At 49.4% G+C, this 20,287-nt stretch overlaps 1 protein-coding gene across 1 annotated transcript in view; it reads right to left on the minus strand.

The window, feature by feature from the left end:
• The window catches only part of AGT (angiotensinogen (serpin peptidase inhibitor, clade A, member 8)), a 6,271-nt gene extending 863 nt beyond the window's left edge, over window positions 1–5,408 (minus strand). The window contains exons 1-3 of the mRNA XM_010149491.1: window positions 4,616–5,408; window positions 759–1,023; window positions 150–294 (exon numbers count right to left, since the gene is read on the minus strand). Of these exons, the coding sequence (XP_010147793.1) occupies window positions 150–294; window positions 759–1,023; window positions 4,616–5,408 (1,203 nt within the window). The remainder of the gene's footprint in view (window positions 1–149; window positions 295–758; window positions 1,024–4,615) is intronic.
• Between the last annotated feature and the right edge of the window lie 14,879 nt (window positions 5,409–20,287).

Genomic DNA, 20,287 nt, shown 5'->3' on the forward strand with positions numbered 1-20,287 from the left:
TCACCATCGTTCAGTCATCTGGCAAGTCCCCGGCTGGCATGTGTCCCACGTGGCTCTGACTGGTTTGTTCTAGGTAAATTTACACAGTTCAAGAGGCTGAAACTGAGCAGGAGGCAGATTTTTTTGAGTGCCGGTGATGCATACTGTACCTTTCCAACTGTTAGATTGGCGTCGCTTATTTTGCTGAGATCTGCCCCCTTCCCCAGCAGTGCCGGCAGTTTCATATCTGCAAGAAGTTCCTGTAGATCGGAGCTGCCTTCTATTATTAACTCTGGCAGGGTTAATTTAATTTCTCTGGAGAAAAAAAAAAGAGACAAGTGGGTGTGTGCTCTGCAGAATGGAAGCATGGCATTTGGGAAGTATTGGGGAATGGGGATGTGGAAACTGTGGCAAGAAATGCTTGGTATGTGGGGACAGATGGCTACCAAGAGCCGATGGGCATCATGTTACTGTTCCCAAGGGGGAAGTCATCCTAAACCTCCCCAGGTAAGCTGTTAAACCCCAGATCACCCCTCTTCATGGGTCCTGTGTTGTCAGCTATGGAAATGCACTTGGTTGTTTCCTTGAAATACCCCCAGATAAAAAGCCGATCCCGCTGAAGTCAAGCTCCCGCGGAGTGAGGCTCCCTGGGTTTTCAGGTCTTGGTGTTCGGTGTTCAACCCTCCCTGGCAGGGTCCGGTGCCGGTCGGCAGGCAGGCCTGCGGGGAGCACCCTGCCCCCTTCGTCCCTACGGGGTGGCACGCGTGCCCCAGCCTTACCTTGGGGACATCTGCTGAAGCCAGGATGAGGACTGCAGCGACAGCTCAGACTCCACGTGCTCCAGGTCGCTGCCGTTGGTGGGCTGTAGCAGCACCAGCAGCACCGTCTTGCTGATAGGGACTTCCACCACAGAAAAAGTCCCGCTGGCATCAGTTTTGTACTTCAGTGTCCCCGTGACTGACAGCATGGGGACCAAGACCTTTGTGTTCGAATCCACCCAGAACTCTTGGGGCTCTTTGAGCCGTGAGGCTTGCTTAACATTCACTGAAAAACATATTGAGATGAAGAAATTGATTCTTCTTTCTTCACTCCTCCCCTCTCTGCCCCTTAGCTGGTATGTATGTTTGTTTAAAAACAACGCACTCTGCATTTGACAAGGGCTCTCTGTATAAAATCACGTTTAGCTACTGTAAACATACATGTCCTGCCTTTCGATGCCTTCTGGTAGCACCAGGCAGAGGCTGGTATGGGCTCACGGCACAGGGACCGCGACCACCCATCCGCTCTGTGGCCAAAGCTCCTGCGTTTCTGCTCTGGCCGAGGTCTTGCCCATGGCCATCTCATGAACCAAAGTAATGGGGAATGTAAGTATAGCACCAGTGTTGACTGAGCCAAGGAGGTTAGAAAGGACATATTGCACACTTGCTAAACCTTAGTATAGGTTTCTTACCCAGTTCACAAGTTTGGGAAGCCTCGCTCTCGCCTCCCGCTGCTTCCGTGCAGCTTTGCCTTTCAACACGTTACCTGCTCACTGCCATAGGTCGGTGCTGCTGCCGCCCAGCTGGGCAGATAATCCTGCTGACATTAAAGAAACTACCGCCAGCAGCGAGAAGGGCTCAGGTCAGAAATCTCCCATCTATTTGGTGGAATCAGGGAATTAGGAAAACGGATGTGTATGATGCAGTAGAGGAAGGACCTCTTTGTGTTGAAGCAATTAATATTAGTAGAAAGTAGGAGCTGTACTATTAGTGAGTCTGCTCTCCAATAAATCCAGAAAAATGCTGGACCCTAGCATATTTAATATGTAGTAAGTGGTTTTGCGTAGAAATGCTTGCCTCTTAAATGACATTGCATGAGAAGAGCACTGAGGCACTTTCATCTACCGTAACTTTGCCAAAAAGCAGCAGCAGGTAGGAGATACGAGAGGTGTAAGTAAAACAAAGAATGAGGAAGTAGAGTTGTTCACCTTTTTTCTTAATAAGAGTGAAGGATGCAAGCAGAAAGGAGCCACTTCCGTGGGGTCTGTATAACCTGCAGAATTTGTTCTCGCAGGATAGCAAAAGTCAAAACTGTAACAGAGTTAAATAAAAGGAAAAGAGTTGAGCAGACAGCTAAATGTATCGAGGTGGGATAGTAATTGGTTTTAAATAGTCTTGGAAAAGATTGTGAAATTTCAAAGCTCTGCTATTGACTTTGGGACCAAGTCCATTAATGTTGTGCCAGTCGTGAACCGCGGCAAATCAGCACCCCCGTGTTTGAAACGGCTCCCTGTAGCCTTCTGCTAGGTGAGGGTCTGGACATCTGGGCCCTCGAGCGTGTAACCAGGTGTGCATTCCCCTGAAAGCGCTCTAAAAGGTGTTAGTAGTCCTCATGTGACTATTTGTTTCTTACAGCGTTGTTTTAGGATGTGGGAAAGATGTATTTACGAAAGAAACCCTGCTTTTTGCCTCAGGCACCTGGAATGCGAAATGAGGAAAACGGAAGAAGATGAACTTCCCTTATACAGAAGGTGATGGCTGACACATTGGGATAAATGGTTTCTTACAGCGAGATCTCGTGTATCACAGAAGCTGTGGGACTGGGCAACGTTTCGGCAACCACATCAGGGCAGGGAGGAGACCTGTGTCTACAATATAGGGAAGATAACGGAAGTGAACAAGGCTGTCAATCGCAGAGCAAAGATGTAGCCTGGGAGAGTAAAGAGCACCCTGCAGCGCTGACTTGGGAGCGCAGCAAAGAAACGCGGGGCCGCTCTGCTTCAGGTGGTGATATCAATGTTCTCCACTGCAGGCTTTATGCCAGCCTGACAAGCTTGGTGAGAGGGTGACTTTCTGAGGAAAGCTGTAACTTTTTACTTAAAACCCCTCAAAAAACAGTAAAAAGCATCCTACCAAATTTCTAGTTAAAACTGAAATTGTTGAGGGTTGTATGTTCAAAAGAGTTTAAAGGGAATAAGGCAAGGGCACTTCAGACTGTGCAGTCTCACGATGCCGTTTTCATTCACTTGTTTGTAATTACTTTGCAACTTAAAAAAAAGAAAAGCGCCAGTCAGTAAAATTTGCACCTGATGTTCTGCATTGGACCCGAAATCGCAGTCCCTGCTCAGCAGCAAGTCTACAAATGTGAAAACTCTGTGCGAGCGAACAACGGTTGAGACCACTGGCACGTTTAGCTGTTGTTTTGTATGGATATCTGTAATTTTATCAATCCTATGACTGTTGGTAGCATCTCAGGAGCACATATAATGCGTTTCAGACCCAAAAAATGTACTTTTTCCTTTCTCCTTTCTGCGGTACAGGGACAGACATGGATCGTGACAGCATTGTTGGTCATGGTTGCCCCTCTGCAACCTCCAGTAAAGCAAATGCTGAAGTCATCTCCTGTGTTTGTTAGAAGAGAGTTGCCTATCTAATTCCTTTGTTCTTGAGCTAATTTTCTCCATCCCATGTGTGGAGACGACAGCATCTCAAGTGCACCCTACTGAGAGAGAAGATGTCGTAGAACTGATCCTGTGACTCAGACTCTTGAGCATGTGTTACTAAGATAATGAAATTACAAGTTTCCAATACAGATTAAGAGGAAAAAATTGTTCTGCTAAAGGAAAACTCTGCTCTTGTGCCCATGACCAAGTCTGTACGCAAGAATTATTTTCGCACTATCATCTCTATGCTAGACCTTACACTGAAGAGAAAGCTGATGCTCACAGCTCCCTGAGGAGTTGCAATCAGTTAATGACAGCGCCCTTGAACGGCAAAGAAAGCCTGATATCCAGTTTACGGGTGGGAAGATGAAGGCACGAAAGCATTTCATGGGCACTGGAGCTCCACTTTCAGCAGCGGAGGCCCGCTTAGACACTTACGGCTTACTGCAAGCTTTCTGACACGCGGCCGCTGGCAGGCAAGCTCTCCGAGAGCAGGCGACCCCTGGCATTGCATTCAGTCACAAGGATGTTAAAAAGCAGCTACGCTCAGAAGAGGAGGCTCAGTTGTGATAGAGGGGGATTTCTGGGACAGCAGCATGGAACGAGCCTAGGTAATTATGGGATTGCCTTACTTCTAGTTTTGTTTATGCTCCCTGCTTCCGTAACTGGTAGCTTGTTTGGTTGCTTCCTGAGCCAGAAGTAGTCTCTAGACTTCCATGTTTAATAGCTACTAGAGGAATCATGTCCATTATAAATTTTTTAGCCTTTCTTGAATCTGTACCTCCCACCTGTTACCCCCAGTTGCCCTGTGGAAATAACAGGTTCTACAGAAAGGTATTTATTGGGCTTGCTTTAAACCTGATCGCTTTTGATGGAGGACCCTTTTGGTTCCTTTCCAGTCAGAAACGCTGTGTGACCCTCTCTTATTCACCTTCCCCTCACCCTGCCTCATTCGTAGCTTCTTGAACAAGGAAAATTTCTGGGAGGCCATCTCCCTCCACCTACTCCCTGTTGCCCTTGCTGGCTCGCGGCAGAGTGCCGGCAGGATCCCCAGCCCAGCAGTGGGAACCAGCGCACCGCACGTGGCGCAGCAGCCCAGCCTCACACCTGAGCCTTTCCCTCTTGCCAGGAAGGACCTCGCTTCCTTCCCGGCAGCAGAGCCGCTGCCCGTCCTTCCCCCGGCCTGCCCCCAAAACCAGCAGTGCTGCCTCGTACCTGCCAGGCGGACGTCCACTGCAAACAGCAGGTCGGCGGAGGGATCGATGTCTGTCAGTAAGCACTTGCTTTGGCCCTCGCTCTTGGCCTCCACGAAGGCGTTTATTTGCTTTGCTGCCTCGCTTGGGTTTGTGAAGTCAACAGCTCGGGCGTAGAAAGCATCAGCAGAGGGGAGCAAATCCTGCACGAACAGCTGGGATAGAGGGACGCCGGGGGCAGAGAACAGGCACAGAGTCTTGGAAAAGAGCAGCTCCTGGTCATTGCCCTTGATGAGGCTTTCGATTGTCCTCAGGCTGGAAAGGACTTTGTGTCCGTCCACCCTGGAGGTACAGTCAGGGTCTCCAGAGGGGGGAACAAAACCCAGCAAGCCCTGCAAATCGGCCGCCGTCTGATTTGAGGCACCCAGGTAGAAAGACACCAGGGAGCCGTACAGGCTGGTTGGGGACAGGAGCGTGTTCTGGCCCTGCCGCACGTCCCGCAGCTTTCTGTAAAACCGCATGCCCAGGACGTACACAAAGTCCTTCAGGTAGCTCAGCTTCTGCCTCCCCTGGCCGCTCAGGCTCGGGGCTTCTGACTTGTCCTTGTCGCTCGGGTCCTCTTCATAGGCAGGTGTGGTTTGAGACTCGATCGAGGTGGGAACAAAGGTTTTCTTCCCCTCCTGGACCAGGCTTTCCAGCTCCTCACAGGTACTCTTGTTGAAAGAAAACAAATTGAAAGGGTGGACGTAGACCCGGTCGCAGGTCACTGCGGTGAGGCATGCCAACGAACACAGAAGGCCTGCGGCCAGGTTCATGTCGGAAAATGGTTTCCACGGTGTCTGCTGAAAGAAAAAGTGGGGAGGGAAGAAGCCTGATCAGCCCCTTGTAAATAGAGTTTCTCTTACTCGCAGGGTGAGGTGCTACTGCTGCGTTGGAGCTACAGGGAAGGAGTTTCAGTATTTAGTGCTGGCTGGTCTGACTCTGCCCCTGAAAAGCCCAGGCCGTGACGGCCACCAGTTTCGATGGTGGCAGGTGGGGAAAAATTCTAAGCACAGATTTGAGTCCGTCACCCGTTGCAGTACCCTAGCAACTCAGCACGAGGAACGATACTGTTGTGCATGTTGACGAGTTAGGCTCACAAAACAGAGCATGCCAGTTCTGGCAGGACATTGTTATGATGCAAGTGTGTTGGTCCTGGGACTCTGTCAGAGCTACCCCCGCCAACTGCCACGCTACATCTTGCCGACGCGCCGGCGGGCTGAGGGATCTGCCTGCTGCCACGCAGGAAGTGGGTTTGGAAACCAGGTCTCTTAAGGTCCAAACCCTGATTGATCCTGCTTTGTGTATCCACTCAGCGTAACAGTTGGCACGAGCAGAGCATTTCGTGTTTTCGTAGCTCAGTGCAAACATTCGTTCTAGCTTCTAGGCGAACACACATTCTAGGCAAATGTGCTAACGCTGAAACCATTTTCGTAACACCTTCTTTATCTGAATACAGAGTCAGAAGCTGTAAGCTGAGCTTTACCCAACCGTACAGGCTACCTTCTCCTGTGGTGAAAGTCCACCTGCTGCTCTTGTCTTTCCTGATGAGGAGGAGAGACGTTTACTGGGTATGAACGTCACTGGTGCTTTGGCACAAAGGATCTGGTGCATATTGGAAATGAGGAAGTCACGGGCACGCATACGCACACATGTACGTATGTATGTGTGCAAACACTGAGTTTTATATTTTATAATTTTCTTTTTTTCTATATCTGATTTTCTTACAACTGTTATCTCTGCTGTACCTTCCCTGGATTTCTAGTGTATGACTTTGTGTGTTTGAAATCTAAATGTATCAGAAATTATGCACCTATAACACTTATCATTGGCTGAAACACTGTTATTCAGAGCTCTATTTTTATTCTGCTAGTCACTTCTTGCTTACTGTAGCTCTGTTCACCCTCTTTTCCCTTTCCAAGCTCTGCAGAACTCATTGGATGGGCAATGTGCCAACAGCCTTGCCAGTAACCAAGCTCTGGTCTCTGCCTTCTTTCTCCAAGAGTTTTTGAGACATGCCAGCCTGTCAGGTATTGTATTTCTGGTAGCCTGAGCCTTTTGAGAGGGCGCAGTGCGATGTCTGTCCCACCAACACTAATTTACACAGGGTGGAAGTGTCTGGGTTTAAATCCAGCTGTTCAAGACCCGTCACCTTCCCAGCCTGATTTACGGTGTATAACCATATTTACTGAGGGTTCCCCAAGTGTTTCGTGCCTAGTAACACTCTGGTTTTTGCAGTATCACCACTCTCTTGCAAATATAAAACCTGAGATGCGCAGGTGCCTGGTAGCTGGGCATACCTTGCTCAGCACGGATGTCTGCTAACGTGCACATCTACGTTCCCAGACTGTAGGCTCCTATCTCCCTGCTTGGTTTTGAAATGCAGTTTCTGCTGTTGTGATGGTTCCTCGAGATGTCCGAGCATCTTCCTTGTGGGTGCCTGCAAGTTAGGCCTGAAACGTTTTGCTGCCCAGAGGGGTGTAGTGTGGGACCTCCAGTCCTGTGCCTTCATCCAAGGATTTTGCTTCGCCATTAACTCCCACCTCACCCCATCCTCTGAATTGGTGTGTAGGCAGCCGCAGTCAGTGCTGCTGTCCTTCTGCTCCCTGGCATGTCTTTGTCTCCCCAGCTGGCTGGCAGCAGGTGACATGCAGCACTGCAGGGCTTCCTCGTTCCCTATGGCCGGTGAAATAATTATCTTGGGAAGCGTCTTCCCAACTTCACGCTCACCGTCAGCCCAGCCACTGTATGTTTCTAGCTTACTCCCTGTGTTTTCCAGGTTGGGACAGCTCAAGAAAACAGAAAGCCACAAATTAGAGGCACTGCCCTTCCCACCCTGTTCTCCCCCATCATACAATTCTTTTGAAGCATTTCTTAATCCTTCCTGGCGCAGCAGCGAGGATGACTCCGTGCCGCCTGGTCAGGCTGTGCCATCAGGCACCGCAGGGAGCACTCAGACTAAGCCCCATCTGTGGAAAGCCAGCGTGGCTTATTTCCGTAAAGAAATCAGCCCAGAGCCTTTCACAAAATCTCAAAACTTGGGTTGAAAATTTGGCGTTCGAAGTAAATCCAGCAAGGGTGGTTACTTGCCTCTGTCCTGGTGTGTGCCGTCCCACCGATGCCGTCCCCGCTCTGGCAGGCTCCTGGCGACACCTCTTCCCCCTGGGAACGGTGTGGCCTGACTGCCGGTGGATTTATGCCCTTTCCACGGGAGGGCCCTTTCTACATGTCTGCAGTGGCGTTGCGCAAAGCTACTTTACATCACAGGCCGGGGGGGACTAGAGAAGTTGGCGCAGGCCAGAGAGGTCCTGATGAAACCTGGCCACAGCTTAACACCGGCTGCATAGAAAGTTCCAGGGGTGGATGCAACCTTTAACCGGGCCCAGCATGTCTGCATGTAACTCTAGCCTGCAGTTACACATTTACTAAAACAGGCACAAGTGTTTTACTATGCAGAAGAACCGATTATAGGAGCTGAAAATAACTCAGCTCGTTTTGTGCCAAAGAATTGCAGATTTCTTTGTACCTGTATTTGTTGTGCAGTTCGACCAGAGTTGTTTTCTTCTCTGATAAATTGCCTTAAATCTCTACCTTGCGGCTTGAGTACCCATCAGTGAGAGGGACACGTATGCTACTGCAGAGTGAAAGGATTAAACTCTCAATTTTTACCCTTCCTTTCCCTCTTGACCTATCCAGAAGATGAAAGGTTTCTTATTTTCCTCTTCAAAACAAAATGTGCTGAAAAGGAGAGGATGGATAATCCACAAACTGGATGGATTATGTTGCTAGAACCAGACCACTGAGACATCATCCCTGCCAGTCTCAGCTTGCCAAGTCCTGTTTGGCAACAGGGGCGGGGGGAATTCGGAGATCTTCCTGCTGCTTTTGAAATGGTCCTCCAGTTTGGCATTCCCCCTCTTCCTCTTTAAGCAAATAAGCAGTGAATCAAACCGGGGAGGATGCAGTTGGGTTAGACTGGGTCTCATTCACTGCCCCAGTTGTAGTTACTAATTAAAATCCTATGGCTCTAATGGGAGTAGGGCTAATTTAACATCCGTGCCCTTATTTTAGAGGGACAGTCAGGTGAGGTTTATACTGTGGTGCCCAGTTGCACGTTGGCTTCAAGGAGAGAGCAGAGAGAGGGGGATGTTTGCAGTGCACCTGGGCGGTTGGGGCTGGTGGAGCTGAAGGTGGAGACAGAGACACCTGAGTCCTGCCAGCCCGACCTCTGTGCCATGATGGGAACACCAAAGGGAGGAGAAACTTGGGTCTCTGCAGCCCTGCTTTTCGTTTAAACAGTCTGATTAACTTAGCTCAGTGAGGTCTGAACGCGGTTCTGAGCAGAGGCCCGCATGACATGCTATCATGCACACAAGGCTCGAACAAACAGCTTGAAATATTTCAGGTGTTTTGTCCTCTTACTGCCTGAGCGTCTCAGTCGAGGAAGCATCTGGCAACAGAACAGTGTCTGAGTGTTTGTACCATTTCCAGACAGCTATAAAATGCATGCACCCAGCCACGGATCCAGGCAACGGGAGAAGTAGTTCCTCCATTAAAAATGCATTTTGTTCAGCTAAGTGCCGAAGAGAACGAGCGAGGCTTTGAGCTGCGATCTCCCTTCTTTCTGCTCTTCCCCAGAGAGTCCTTCCCACAGTCGGGCTCAGCTTGGACAGAAAGCTGATTCCCTAGAAGCTGGTGGAGGTGCAGGTGGGACGTGTGACAGCACAACCCCAAACCTGCGTCTCCTGCACCACCACCCATTTGGGTCCAGAGAGGCAGCAGGCACCCGCGGTGTGTGCAGGCGGCCAAACCACGCCGTGCTTGTGAGCTACAGCTAGTCGGCTACCTCCTCCTGCGCAGAGCCTGCACGCAGGGACAAAGCACACCAGCCTAGTACTCTCAGTAGCAAAGACGCAGAAACCAAGGCTGTTTCAGTGAAGGGCACCTTATGTTCTGTAAAACTCTGAAACGTATCCTTGTTAACAAGAATTACCGACTTTGGCTAATAAGATACAAGTGATGCTAATAACATATCCAACAGCTGCCAGAATTAGGTGTTTACTGCCAACAATAAACACTGGAAAGGGAAATTGCATAACCCACAGCCATGGTGGGTTTTTTTCCTTAAAACACGATGCCTCTATGCATGACTCAGAAGTGCTGCTCTAGCACCTGGAGGGTGGTGTTGTTTGGGTATCTCCTGTTTCCAGCACCCCCGCGGTCCATGACCAAGTCATGCGGCAGGTCCTGCTGCTCTCCTTTTGCTATGGGCACCAGCACCAAGGCAGGAACCCCTGGCTGCGGGGGATGCTGCCCCGCAGAAGAGGGGGAGCCAGAGGCAGCTGCACGGCAGCTCTGGTGTTTCTGTCATGTAAAGGAAGTTCAATTTTTAGTTGAAAGTCTCAGGATTTTCAGCCAAGTTGACCTTTGGGGCTCTTTTAGTGTCCAGGCACTCAGTTCCTGTTGACAAAAAGTTGTCAATGTCTTTGAGGAGTGCAGGAGTCTCTGGTTTATTTGGTTCCACCCCCACCCCCAACTCAATCATTGAATTAAAATAGCCAGATTTCTCCAGAAAAAAAGTTTCACCAGAAAACGTTCAATCACCTGCTTTCACCATAGTGTTTCTCCTGCTTCAGACCACCGGGAATTTAGCTGGCCTCAGTAATGAGGGAGAACCTTTGATTTCAGCTTCTGTTCATGCCCCACTACAAACCTCAGACACAACCCCCTCCTAATTTGCCAGTCACTTGTGCTCACTCAATTAATATTCCCCTATTAAGATGCATTGCACATTAGCACACTTCTTAGATCTTTGTCTTTTATCTTCTCACAGTTTCTGCTAAAGAAGCTTTCAGACTGCGAAGAACATACACTGCTACACCCGGAAAGCATTTCATCCTGGTAGGATTTAACGACAGTTAGTCTTACGTTTTACTTCTGAGCCATTTTTAAGCGAGCGAGCACAAGCATTATTTCGATTACTACATACGGACCGTTTTGTTCGGCTTTTTTTGCTGTTGGGTTGCCATGGGTTTAGGAACGAGCGTGTGCTTAAAGGTAGAGTTCTGACTTTGGGAAGAAGATTCTCTAGCCTGCCCTTCGGCCTTGGTGTCTGAGGATTTGGCTCCCCAAAGAGAGCTGTGCCAGAAAAACTGTGTCTGGCCGAACTTGGGTGAAAAGCGTTCCAGCAACGAAGAGCTGGAGAAGGGGAAAGCGACGCTTTTCCTTAAATCGCCCCCTGTGCAAAGCAAGCCCTGGGCCCACGCACGTTTCTTAACGGATCTCACCCTGCAATGGCCGCAGTAAAGGTACAGAGAAACACAGACCTCTCCAACTTGCTCTTCAGCGAAGAGGTCCCCGCTGTCCTTTCGCCCCACTCCTCCCGATTTCGAGGGGGGCACTCGGCTCCCTCTTTTATACCTGCTCTTGCATAAGCGGAGCCCTCCCTCCCTCCCTCCACTGCCCTCATTTCTCTTCAAAACCTGCCTCTGTTTTTCCTGCTTGTTATTCCCAGTGGCTGCTGAGAGGGAGCAAAGAAGGGTGGAAAAACAATGATGCTGCGGTTATGGGTTCCCTCGCAGCCGTGCTCCTCATCTCCTTCGCTCTGTTGAGATCTCTGTTGAGATGCGCTGACAAGGAAGCGCTCCCCTGCCCTGTGAAAATTTCTCAGTGGTGGTGCTGCTAGCGCTACTTCACGTAAAGAACATTAAATAGGCTTTGGAAACGTTAACCCTGGCAGAGCAACACTAACCCCCACAGCTGGCAGCGAGTAATTCAGTCTTGAATGGGAAAATGATTCTGCCCAAGCTAGAATTTCGATTGATCAGCCAGGCGGCTATTCTTTCCCTGAAGAACATTGCATCTCCACGCTGTCAAAAAATGTTTTCATTGATCTGGATCGTTCTGGGAAAGGCTGTACAAAATTCAGCACTTTGTGCAGAGACAATAGTAAATATTTTATTCCATTTGGTTCGGTTTGTTTTCCAGCCTTCCCAAATTTTGCTCTGAGATCTGAACTCCGAGGAGTCAGACGTACTCCTGTGATGACGCTCTTGTCTCTTGCAACGTTACGGTGGGTGGCGTGTAGGAGAGGTAATAAATTACTCTGCTCACAGCCTCTGACCACAGACCTACACGTGGACTCTTCGTAGGTTGAGTCGGCATGTCTGACCTACGTAGATTATGAATTAATAGAGGGCTAACTCAGACATAATGTGCCTGTGGAGATGGAGGTGTTTCCGTTTGGAAGAGCATCCACCGGTCTGGGGTATATAAACGTCATATGACAAAGGTGAACTGAAAGTCCCAAGTCATTGTTTTGTAATGACGCCAGAATCGGTGCATTCCCAGTACAATTATCAGGCAGCAAATGTAAATGAAAGGAAGGGCCCTTTCACATAGATAAGCTGCGGCAGGCACTGCCATGGGATGCTGCGGAGACCCAAAGTCTTAGCTGGTACAAAAAGAGATTAAATGAAATCACAGAGGGCACGGCCATCGGAAGCTGCAGAAAATGATGGCCCACGCGCGATCACTAACACGGGAAATCCCCTGACAGCCGGCTGTCTGAATTTTAGCTTGATCCATGTAACAGCTCTCGCGCTCCTCTCCAAGGGTTTGTCTTCGACTTGTGATAGAAATAGAGATGTCTGAGCCGAGGCCAGCCGACACCGGCTGACCCTGCAGCACAGACGGGAAATACTCTTTCAGTAGTGCTATGCCAGTGAAACATCCCGCCCAGCAAACCCAACCCTCAGCCCCGGCGTTCCTGGGGTGTGCTCCTGTGCACAACAGATTTAGGAACCCACCGCTATGTCTTCAAAGTCAACATAAGCCCTGGAAAATAGGAACAATTTTCAGAAACTGTGGGTAGTTAATATGAGTTAGCCACTTTTCAGGGTTTTTCTCTCTTAAGCAGGGTACGTGTGCTAACCGGTGGAAGAGTCCCTGCACTTGGGTCTGAAATGTGTCTTTCTCTCTCCTGCCACACCTCTGGGCTCTGTTCTCACTGCAGCCGCACACAAAGTACCCAGTGCCTTTTTCCAGAGTAAATAAGTAGGGAAGAAGGGGTACAGCCCTGGCCACGGGTCAGGCAGGTTTCTATACATTAGTAAACCAATTTTCGCCCAGTTCTGTGAGAACTGTGGCAAGCTGCCTTAGGCCTGGTTTAATTTGTTTATTTTTACTATCTCTGGTGGTGAAAGGCTGTGCAAAGTCATCTTTTTTTTTTTAACTGTTTTAATAAACCTTTGATAAGGAATAGGTTTGCATGTGATTTTTTTCCCATGTTTTCTCTGTATACTTGACCTCTGCCCTTGCTGGCTGGAACCACTTTTCTGTGAGAGCAGCTGGTGAGCACGGGGGATGTACTAAGCTTGCCCAATTTTTTTGTGTAAAGAGGATTGCAAAAATGCTCTTCAATAATAGCATTCAAAGTACAGATGATGAAAGAGAGAGATTATCCTGCTCCTGCCTTGGGTTCTCAGAGTGAGGAGCAATGGAAAAATTGATAACGTGGCTGTGACAAACCCCAAGGACCATGTGTGCCACCTCTGCGCTGAGGCAGAGGGACCCGATGTGCCAGCTGGACAATGACAAAATGCACCTAGTGAGTGGGTGGCCGGAAAGCTGACTCAGGTAGCTGGGGCCTCCCCAAAAGGGCACGTGTGGCATGGCATTTCCTCCTTGCAGGAGGAGGGGTGCCCTAGCTGTGCCAGCTGCCCCAGCAGCCACCACACCGGCAGTGCCACAAACCCTCTGTGATGGAGGAGGGAGCATCACCATCTCCACATCTCTTTCTGCTGCTCAAGGAACAGTTCCCTTGAGAGAGGTCTGTGTGCTGATTATCCCCTACCTGTGGAGCTTCTCTAACAACTTAATACCCAAATGAGCTTATATTAACACTAGCACATGTTGTTCCAGTTTATTTGGTTTGTTACGGCTTCTTTTTGCAGGCCCTGAGTGTACGAATCTCTTTGAGTTTTTGTAACCTGTTTTATTTTTGTCCTCTAGTGGAAGATGCATTTTTTAATAGAGGTTTAAGAACGTTCCATGCACAGTCTGCACGTGCACACACAGGCATGACTGTGTGCATACTGTGTCTGTGGACAAAGGGAACCTCCTACCCTGAGGATCTCAAAGTACTTTGCAGTGTAACAGTTATACTGGCGATCTACAATTGATTTTGGGTCCTTTCCTGCAGCAGGTGCTGTGCCTGTGAGGAGCGAGAGACAATCCCAGACCGAAGCAGCCAGGGCAGAGTGAGCCTGTCCAGAGAGGCAAAGCGGACATGAAGCAGGAACGTGACTCACCTTCCGTCATGCAGCAGGTTGGTAACATCTCAAGGACAAGCACCCAGGTTTCTTGATGCCCACCCCAGTGTGTTACCTGTTTGATCACACTCTACCTGCATCCTCAGGTGAGAGCAGCAAGGCAGAGGAGCATGGACAGTGAGATGCCTTCCTCGACGAGCTGGAGCCGGCTTTGTTATCACAGGTGATATGCTTTTTATGATATTCTACTGCTGAATGCCTTTGTATCATGGAGGGAATTTGCACTGTCCCAACACTTCCCAGCCTAGTCAGCCACCAAAGTCTTCCAGCTGCTCCCTGAGACGGGTGAGGGAAGCAGACAGGTGACGGCTGTCTGGGAGGTGCCACAACATTCTGCTTCAAAAGGCTCCACCACCAAACATCCCACATCTCTCAGTATTACAAGGTCAGTGAAGATTTACTCCCTGGGGATCTTCCAAGTGAGACCTTGGGAGGCTAATCCTTGCTGACACTACTGGGATTTTGAAACTCTAATTGCACCTTTTGGTCCTGAGCCAAATTGTCCCCAGGGCAGCAAGCATGACAGTGTTTTCTTCTACACAGTGAAACTAAAAGCAGAGCCATAGGAAGATGTTTGGAAATTGGGATATTCCTATTCCCTATGCAAACTCAGGTTCCCCTTCATCTTTTCCCCAGCCATCCCCACCCTTCCTCCCATTCTTCTGCCCACTGCTTCTTGCCCTGGGTGGTCAAATCGTTGCAAGCAGCAGGACTCCGCTATTTTGGCTGCTATTCCGTGCTCCTCCGAGAATACTATCCATGGTGGTCTCCTGCCTCACTCAAGGAGTGGTTTTAATCCTATATGGTTTATGCAGTGGCGGTTACAGGACTCTTCCATTGTCTGGAGTGGCGGCCACCGAAAGGCAGCTGCTGCACAGCCAGCCAGCTACAGGGGCAAAGCCCCGTCTCTCTGGGGCCACCAGCACCAATAATCTATGGCATAAAAAAGGACAGATGCCTTTTGTGATCTGGGACGAGGGCGTGCCTTTCAGACTCACTTTAATTTGAGGGGTGCACAACTGACAACGGCAAATTCGTTGGACTCGCTCCCGCTTTCAGCTCCCAGTAGAAAGACAGAAAGGCAGAAAGCAGAGGGGCAGACTGAGCCATGCATTCTGTTAAGGCCGCCGGCTTGCTACAGCCCCGCAGGGTCTCTCCCCTCCGGCCTGCGGTGTAGACCCAGCACCTCCTTCCACTCCACGTGGAAGTGGGAGCTGACTTCCCAGCCCGTGTGCGACTATTCACAGGTGTGAAGTTTGCACTGATCCAGGCAGCTGCAGAACCGCAGGGATTGCTGTGGATCTCTCTCTCCTGAGCCGAAGCTGCCTCCGTGCGGAGCGCCTCTGCATCGCCGCTCCCAGCCGTGCTGCCGAGCGCCCGCCAGCATCTGGAAATGTTACCTTACCGCGCCTTGTGAAACCAAGGGTTCTGAAGCAAGAGGAGGGAAGAGCTAAATTTATATCCAGCGGTGTTTTTTTACAAGGAAAAACAAAAAAAAGAGCTTGTAATTGAAGTTTCTGAGCTTTCAGTAAGTGGCAAAAATCAGTCTTTTCACAGATCAGAATTTCCTGCTCTTTTGCTTTTACTGGCTGATTTTTTAAAAAAGGCTTAAATGTTTGCTGCAGATTTGGGTTCTTTTTACGTTTACTTTGCCTTATTTTTCCACCTATTCAGTGTTAATTGTAAAAACATGAAATAACATTTTAGCTTACTGCTTAAGGGATAAAGCTGAGGAGCAGCAAATTCAGTCCAGGGTGTTCGTAGTGAGAAAAGAATTAAGATTGACTCCCAATCGGGGCGCTGAAACGCACACTGATGAAACCCTCTGAAAACCACAACTTCAAAAAAAAAAAAAAAATCAGTGGGTGCTCTTACAGCTATTCTCCCAGGAAAAGCTGAGCTGCCATAGAGATTGCCTCTGACTCAGGGGGTTGAAGACATGCCACAGCTTGGCTCTTTTCCCACACTGCCACTTGGTGTTTCACAGCCTAACCCCATAAGATTAATCTTAAAAGCCCTCTTTTGTTTGTAAAACGGCCCCTCCTCCAAAGCAATTAATTAATTCAGCGGTGTATGCTTAGCTCTCAGAAAAGCCTGGGACAACAGCTCGGAAAGCCGTGCCTGTTTGTTTGAGTAAAGCACTTAGATTTCTGTCTAATTGCAATATTTCAGCTGCCACCACAGCTAATGTTGTCATTACCTACCAAAGCACACAAGATGCGCTTCCTATTTCTTTCTGGGCGTACAAAATCGGGGTAGAGCATGGGGTGATACTGGGCAGAAGGGGAACGGGCAGAGCGGAGCTGCCTCCCAGCCCTGGGGTGCCACAAGCGTCAGGGTAACCTGGGCCAGGTGGGCTGCGGTGGGGGAGCTGCCCCGGGAGGTCACCCCACCTCAGGGTGACAGGTCAGCACGCGCCTCCCCTCGGCCCTGCAACCTGCCTGGTGGTGTTTCATCGCCAGGCGTGGCAGTGATGGCAAATCACGGGGTGGTGTCAGCAGAGGTTAGTTCTAAAACCACCCGTGGGGTGGACGCCCCTGTAGGACAAGGGCCTTTTGCTCCTACACAGCACAGGGGGAGCAGCCAGGCCGTGGCCCCTGGTTTCTCAGCACTGTGCAAAGCGGTGAGGGACATTCACTGGCATTTTAGGGTCCTCCTGCGAATGAGGGTTGATATCCTGCAATCCCTCCAAGATACATTTTTTTATTCTTTAATCAGCTCAGGACAGGCTTTTCAAAGGGCACTTCTTAAAACCCCTCCCCTTGATTTTCAGTACCCTTCTTCTCGTTGCACTTTTCACCAGCCTGTCCACAGCATTTTGTAGGGCAGTCAAGCCCTCAGGCCTGGCTTGCAGTCCCTGCACAAACCATAAAGCCCTGCATGACCTCTCTCACCTCCCCTCCCTCCGCCTCTCTTCTGCCTCTGGAAATGAGGGAGAGAAGGATGCTCCAGCCCCTCTGCAGCAAACCCTGGAAACGCCAGTGAATGCCTGTATTACCATATTGCTGGAAGCTGAAGGAAAAGCCCCTAAAAAACCAGCCTCAAGATGGGCTCAATTTCATCTGGTCTCAGCTGTTGTTAGAGCAATATAACATGTCCCCAGTTAGCAGAGGTGTGTGCAGGAGCATGTGCAAACCCTGCCAGGCTGCAAGCCACCGGGCAAAAGTCCATGCTCTGCATTGAGCCAAAGTAATGGAAGGTATAAGAAAAGGCATGGTTTCATGTGACTGTGACTGTGGCATTTGGATTCAAATCAATGCAAGGCTCAGAGGGCGCCAAGCACTATGAAATGAGACTAATCTCAGAGACAGAACAAAGATGTTTTATATAACTTCATACACATTCAGAGGAGGAAGGAAGGACAGAGAGCTGCTGAGCTTCACAGATAGTACCTCAGTCCGCATAATAACGTCTACCCTTAAATCTTTGCAGATATAAAGGAGCTATAAATGGACCAAGACAAAACCAGTCATGACTCTCAAACCCTTGGAGAAAGAGCACAAAATGAATCATCTAGCCTAAAACAGTCCCTTAGAGAAGGTCAGATGACACTGAAAGGGCTTAGCCAGCAGGCACCAAGCACTGGAGAACTTGGGCTCCATGAAGTCAAAGGCTATGGATAAACCCTCCAACGTTAAACTGATGGAAGGGCATGAGGTTTAATGACAACAGGGATATGAAAGGCTTAATCAGGTTGCTGTCATTTGAATAACCAAATTTAAATCCTGCATGCCCAGGGTCCACCTGATGTTAATGGGGAAGGAATTACATCGGAGTGACTCAGAAAAGCACACGTCAGGTGGCTGAATGGGGCTGAAAGTGAGAGCTGTAGCAAGGAGGTTAAGGAGAAGTGGAAACCATAGTTTCCTACGTCAGGCCTTTGGGGTTCCCTTTATGTCACCTTCTACTTCAATAACAAAAGAGCAGTTATAAACACAGAGAACCAAATCAGACTTTCTGCCTTCTTGATGGAAACAAGAACATCCAAGAAGTCTAACCCGATAGCATTGATGATAGAAAAAGAAATGACAGAAATCACTCTGCTCCTGTTCCTATCAGCAGTAAGTGTGCCTGAAGCCCTGCTCTTGGCAGAGGATGCTTGCCCTTTGCCAGAGCCCCCGCTTCTTCAGTGCAATGTCCACCCAGGCCCCTCTGTGGATGTCGTAGGATGAGCAGTGTGTCTAGGGGGGAGGGCAGTGCCTGCCAGCAGCTGCGACTGCGCTGGTGTTCACACTCTCTGTGTGCTTTGGAGCCACGGCTGCAGGTAACAGATAAAACTCCTGGTGTTTCGGGAACAGGCATTTAAGGACAGTGCCTGGAAGAAAACAGTGTTCTGTTCTAGCATACGTTACCAGCCCGTGCATCACTCATGCTGCTATGCCATCACCTTGAAATCTTGCCTCGTTGTTGGCTTGTAGAGCAATATCTGCGGGCAGCGGGAGCCTAATAGTTTCCAGAGGTGACCTGTTGGGAATTAATCGCATTCACCTCATGTCTCTCTCTCAGCCGGCATCACCTTCACACCCTGGCAGGCACTCGCTTTGCAGACCAAAGACAGACCTACCCTGTCACCCCTGCTAGCAGAGGGTGGTGGACTGGAAACCTGCTGGTTCTGAGACAGTGTAATCATGGAGGAAGGACTTTATTCCTCAGGGCTGTCTTGCATTGCTTTAATGTCACGACATGTCTGTTGTAACAGCGTGCCAAATGAAAACGTACGCAGCCTGGTGTCACAGCCTCCTACTGTCGGTGTTCTCCTGCCATTCAGGGAGTGTTAAAATCGACCCTGCATTTACTTGTTGGACCAGTCCGTCGAAGGAGCAAAGCCATTCCAGGTCAGTCGTTCAAATCCTGCCCGCCGCTCTCCTGAGCTAGTAGCACCGTGTTGTCGGTGTCTGTCCATGTCGGAGTATCACAATACCTGTGTTTCGCCTTCCTCCCACCTATAGCAGTCCCTGGGTAACCACAGGCAGCACCACGTGGCAGCAATAACAAGAGTTGTCCTAGCGGAGAAATGCCCTTCTCACTGCTTTCAAAAGGGAATTTCATGGTAAAAGAGCAAAACTGCTTTAAATCCTTCTCTTTGCAGAACACTTGGGTGGGGCGGGTACACAAGTAATACATACGTCTGTATGTTTCTGACCCTCCAGACCAGAGAGCTTCAGGGATGAGACCGTGGTTCTTAGCTTGTGACTGGGAAAGTGGTGTGTTTTAATGAGAACAGATATTTTATTAGCATTTTCTGCTCATTCCTCTTTTTTCCACCTGCCCTCCCCAGGCACCATCTCTCCTGGGCACTGTCACCAAGGCACTGATCTCAAGAGACATGCAGTTTTCCTGCAGTGTCATGACATGCAGCAGCAGGCTGAGGAGTGGGAAAGGCTGTCCCTGTCCTCCGGGAGAAAGGCTGCAGCGTGTAAACATCACTTTTTACACACCTGAGCATCCACATAAGAGAGAAACTGCATGGATTCCCCAGCAGCTGGACGAGCACCCACAGAGCTCATCACACATGTTAGTATGCAACTGAACTCTGAAAAGCAGAAATTCCGAAGTGATGTGGTTACTCTCCTTGGGCCATAGCAGGTGTAGAGGTTGCATGCCTCGGACACTGAACATCTCCTTCCCCAGTCAGCATGTTAGTCTGGTATATGAGAACATGCTTTGGCCCACACACAGGTGTTGTGGATAAAGTAAGTTCCTGGGTTTGCCGGTGGCTGAATGTGAGATGTTAGGTATGTTGTGTCCCTGGGCTTGTGTTGGCACTTAAATGCCTTGTGCCTGCCTTAGCCCCTTGGCTGGGATCTCTCTCACTTGACTATATGCATTTAATAAGCTAGTCCATGAGGGTCCAACTACAAGCAAATGAAAGACATCGTCGTCTCCAGTGGGATCTTAGGATGAGTACACAGTGAGTCACTTTCTAGAGGTGCCAATCTTCCACACTGGCTGTAGAAAAAGCTGAAGAGAATGATCTGGACTCTGTTCTGCAGACCTGAAGTATGGTCAAGTGACAGCCATGTTTGGAACACCAAGCCTGCCTCTTCTCACACATTTGGACAGCATCCATACATTTGGACAAAAAGAACTTGGTCTCAGCAGGGAGCCTGCAGACATCAACAATAGATGCAATTATGGGGAATAAACATGGGAATATATGTTCTGAAAAAGAAAGCTTTCCTCACAGCTCTGCTGTGAAAAATAGCAGAACAGAAAGGAACTAATTCTGTTTCACCTAATTGCTCCCCATAAATCATCTCTTGGCAGCAAGCTCGACTGGTCCACCAGCGGGCCAATTAAAACAAAGGGATGCTGAGCGCTGT

Source organism: Eurypyga helias, unplaced genomic scaffold (genome assembly GCF_000690775.1).
Source record: "Eurypyga helias isolate BGI_N326 unplaced genomic scaffold, ASM69077v1 scaffold22013, whole genome shotgun sequence".
In the NCBI taxonomy this organism is placed as follows: Eukaryota; Metazoa; Chordata; class Aves; order Eurypygiformes; family Eurypygidae; genus Eurypyga; species Eurypyga helias.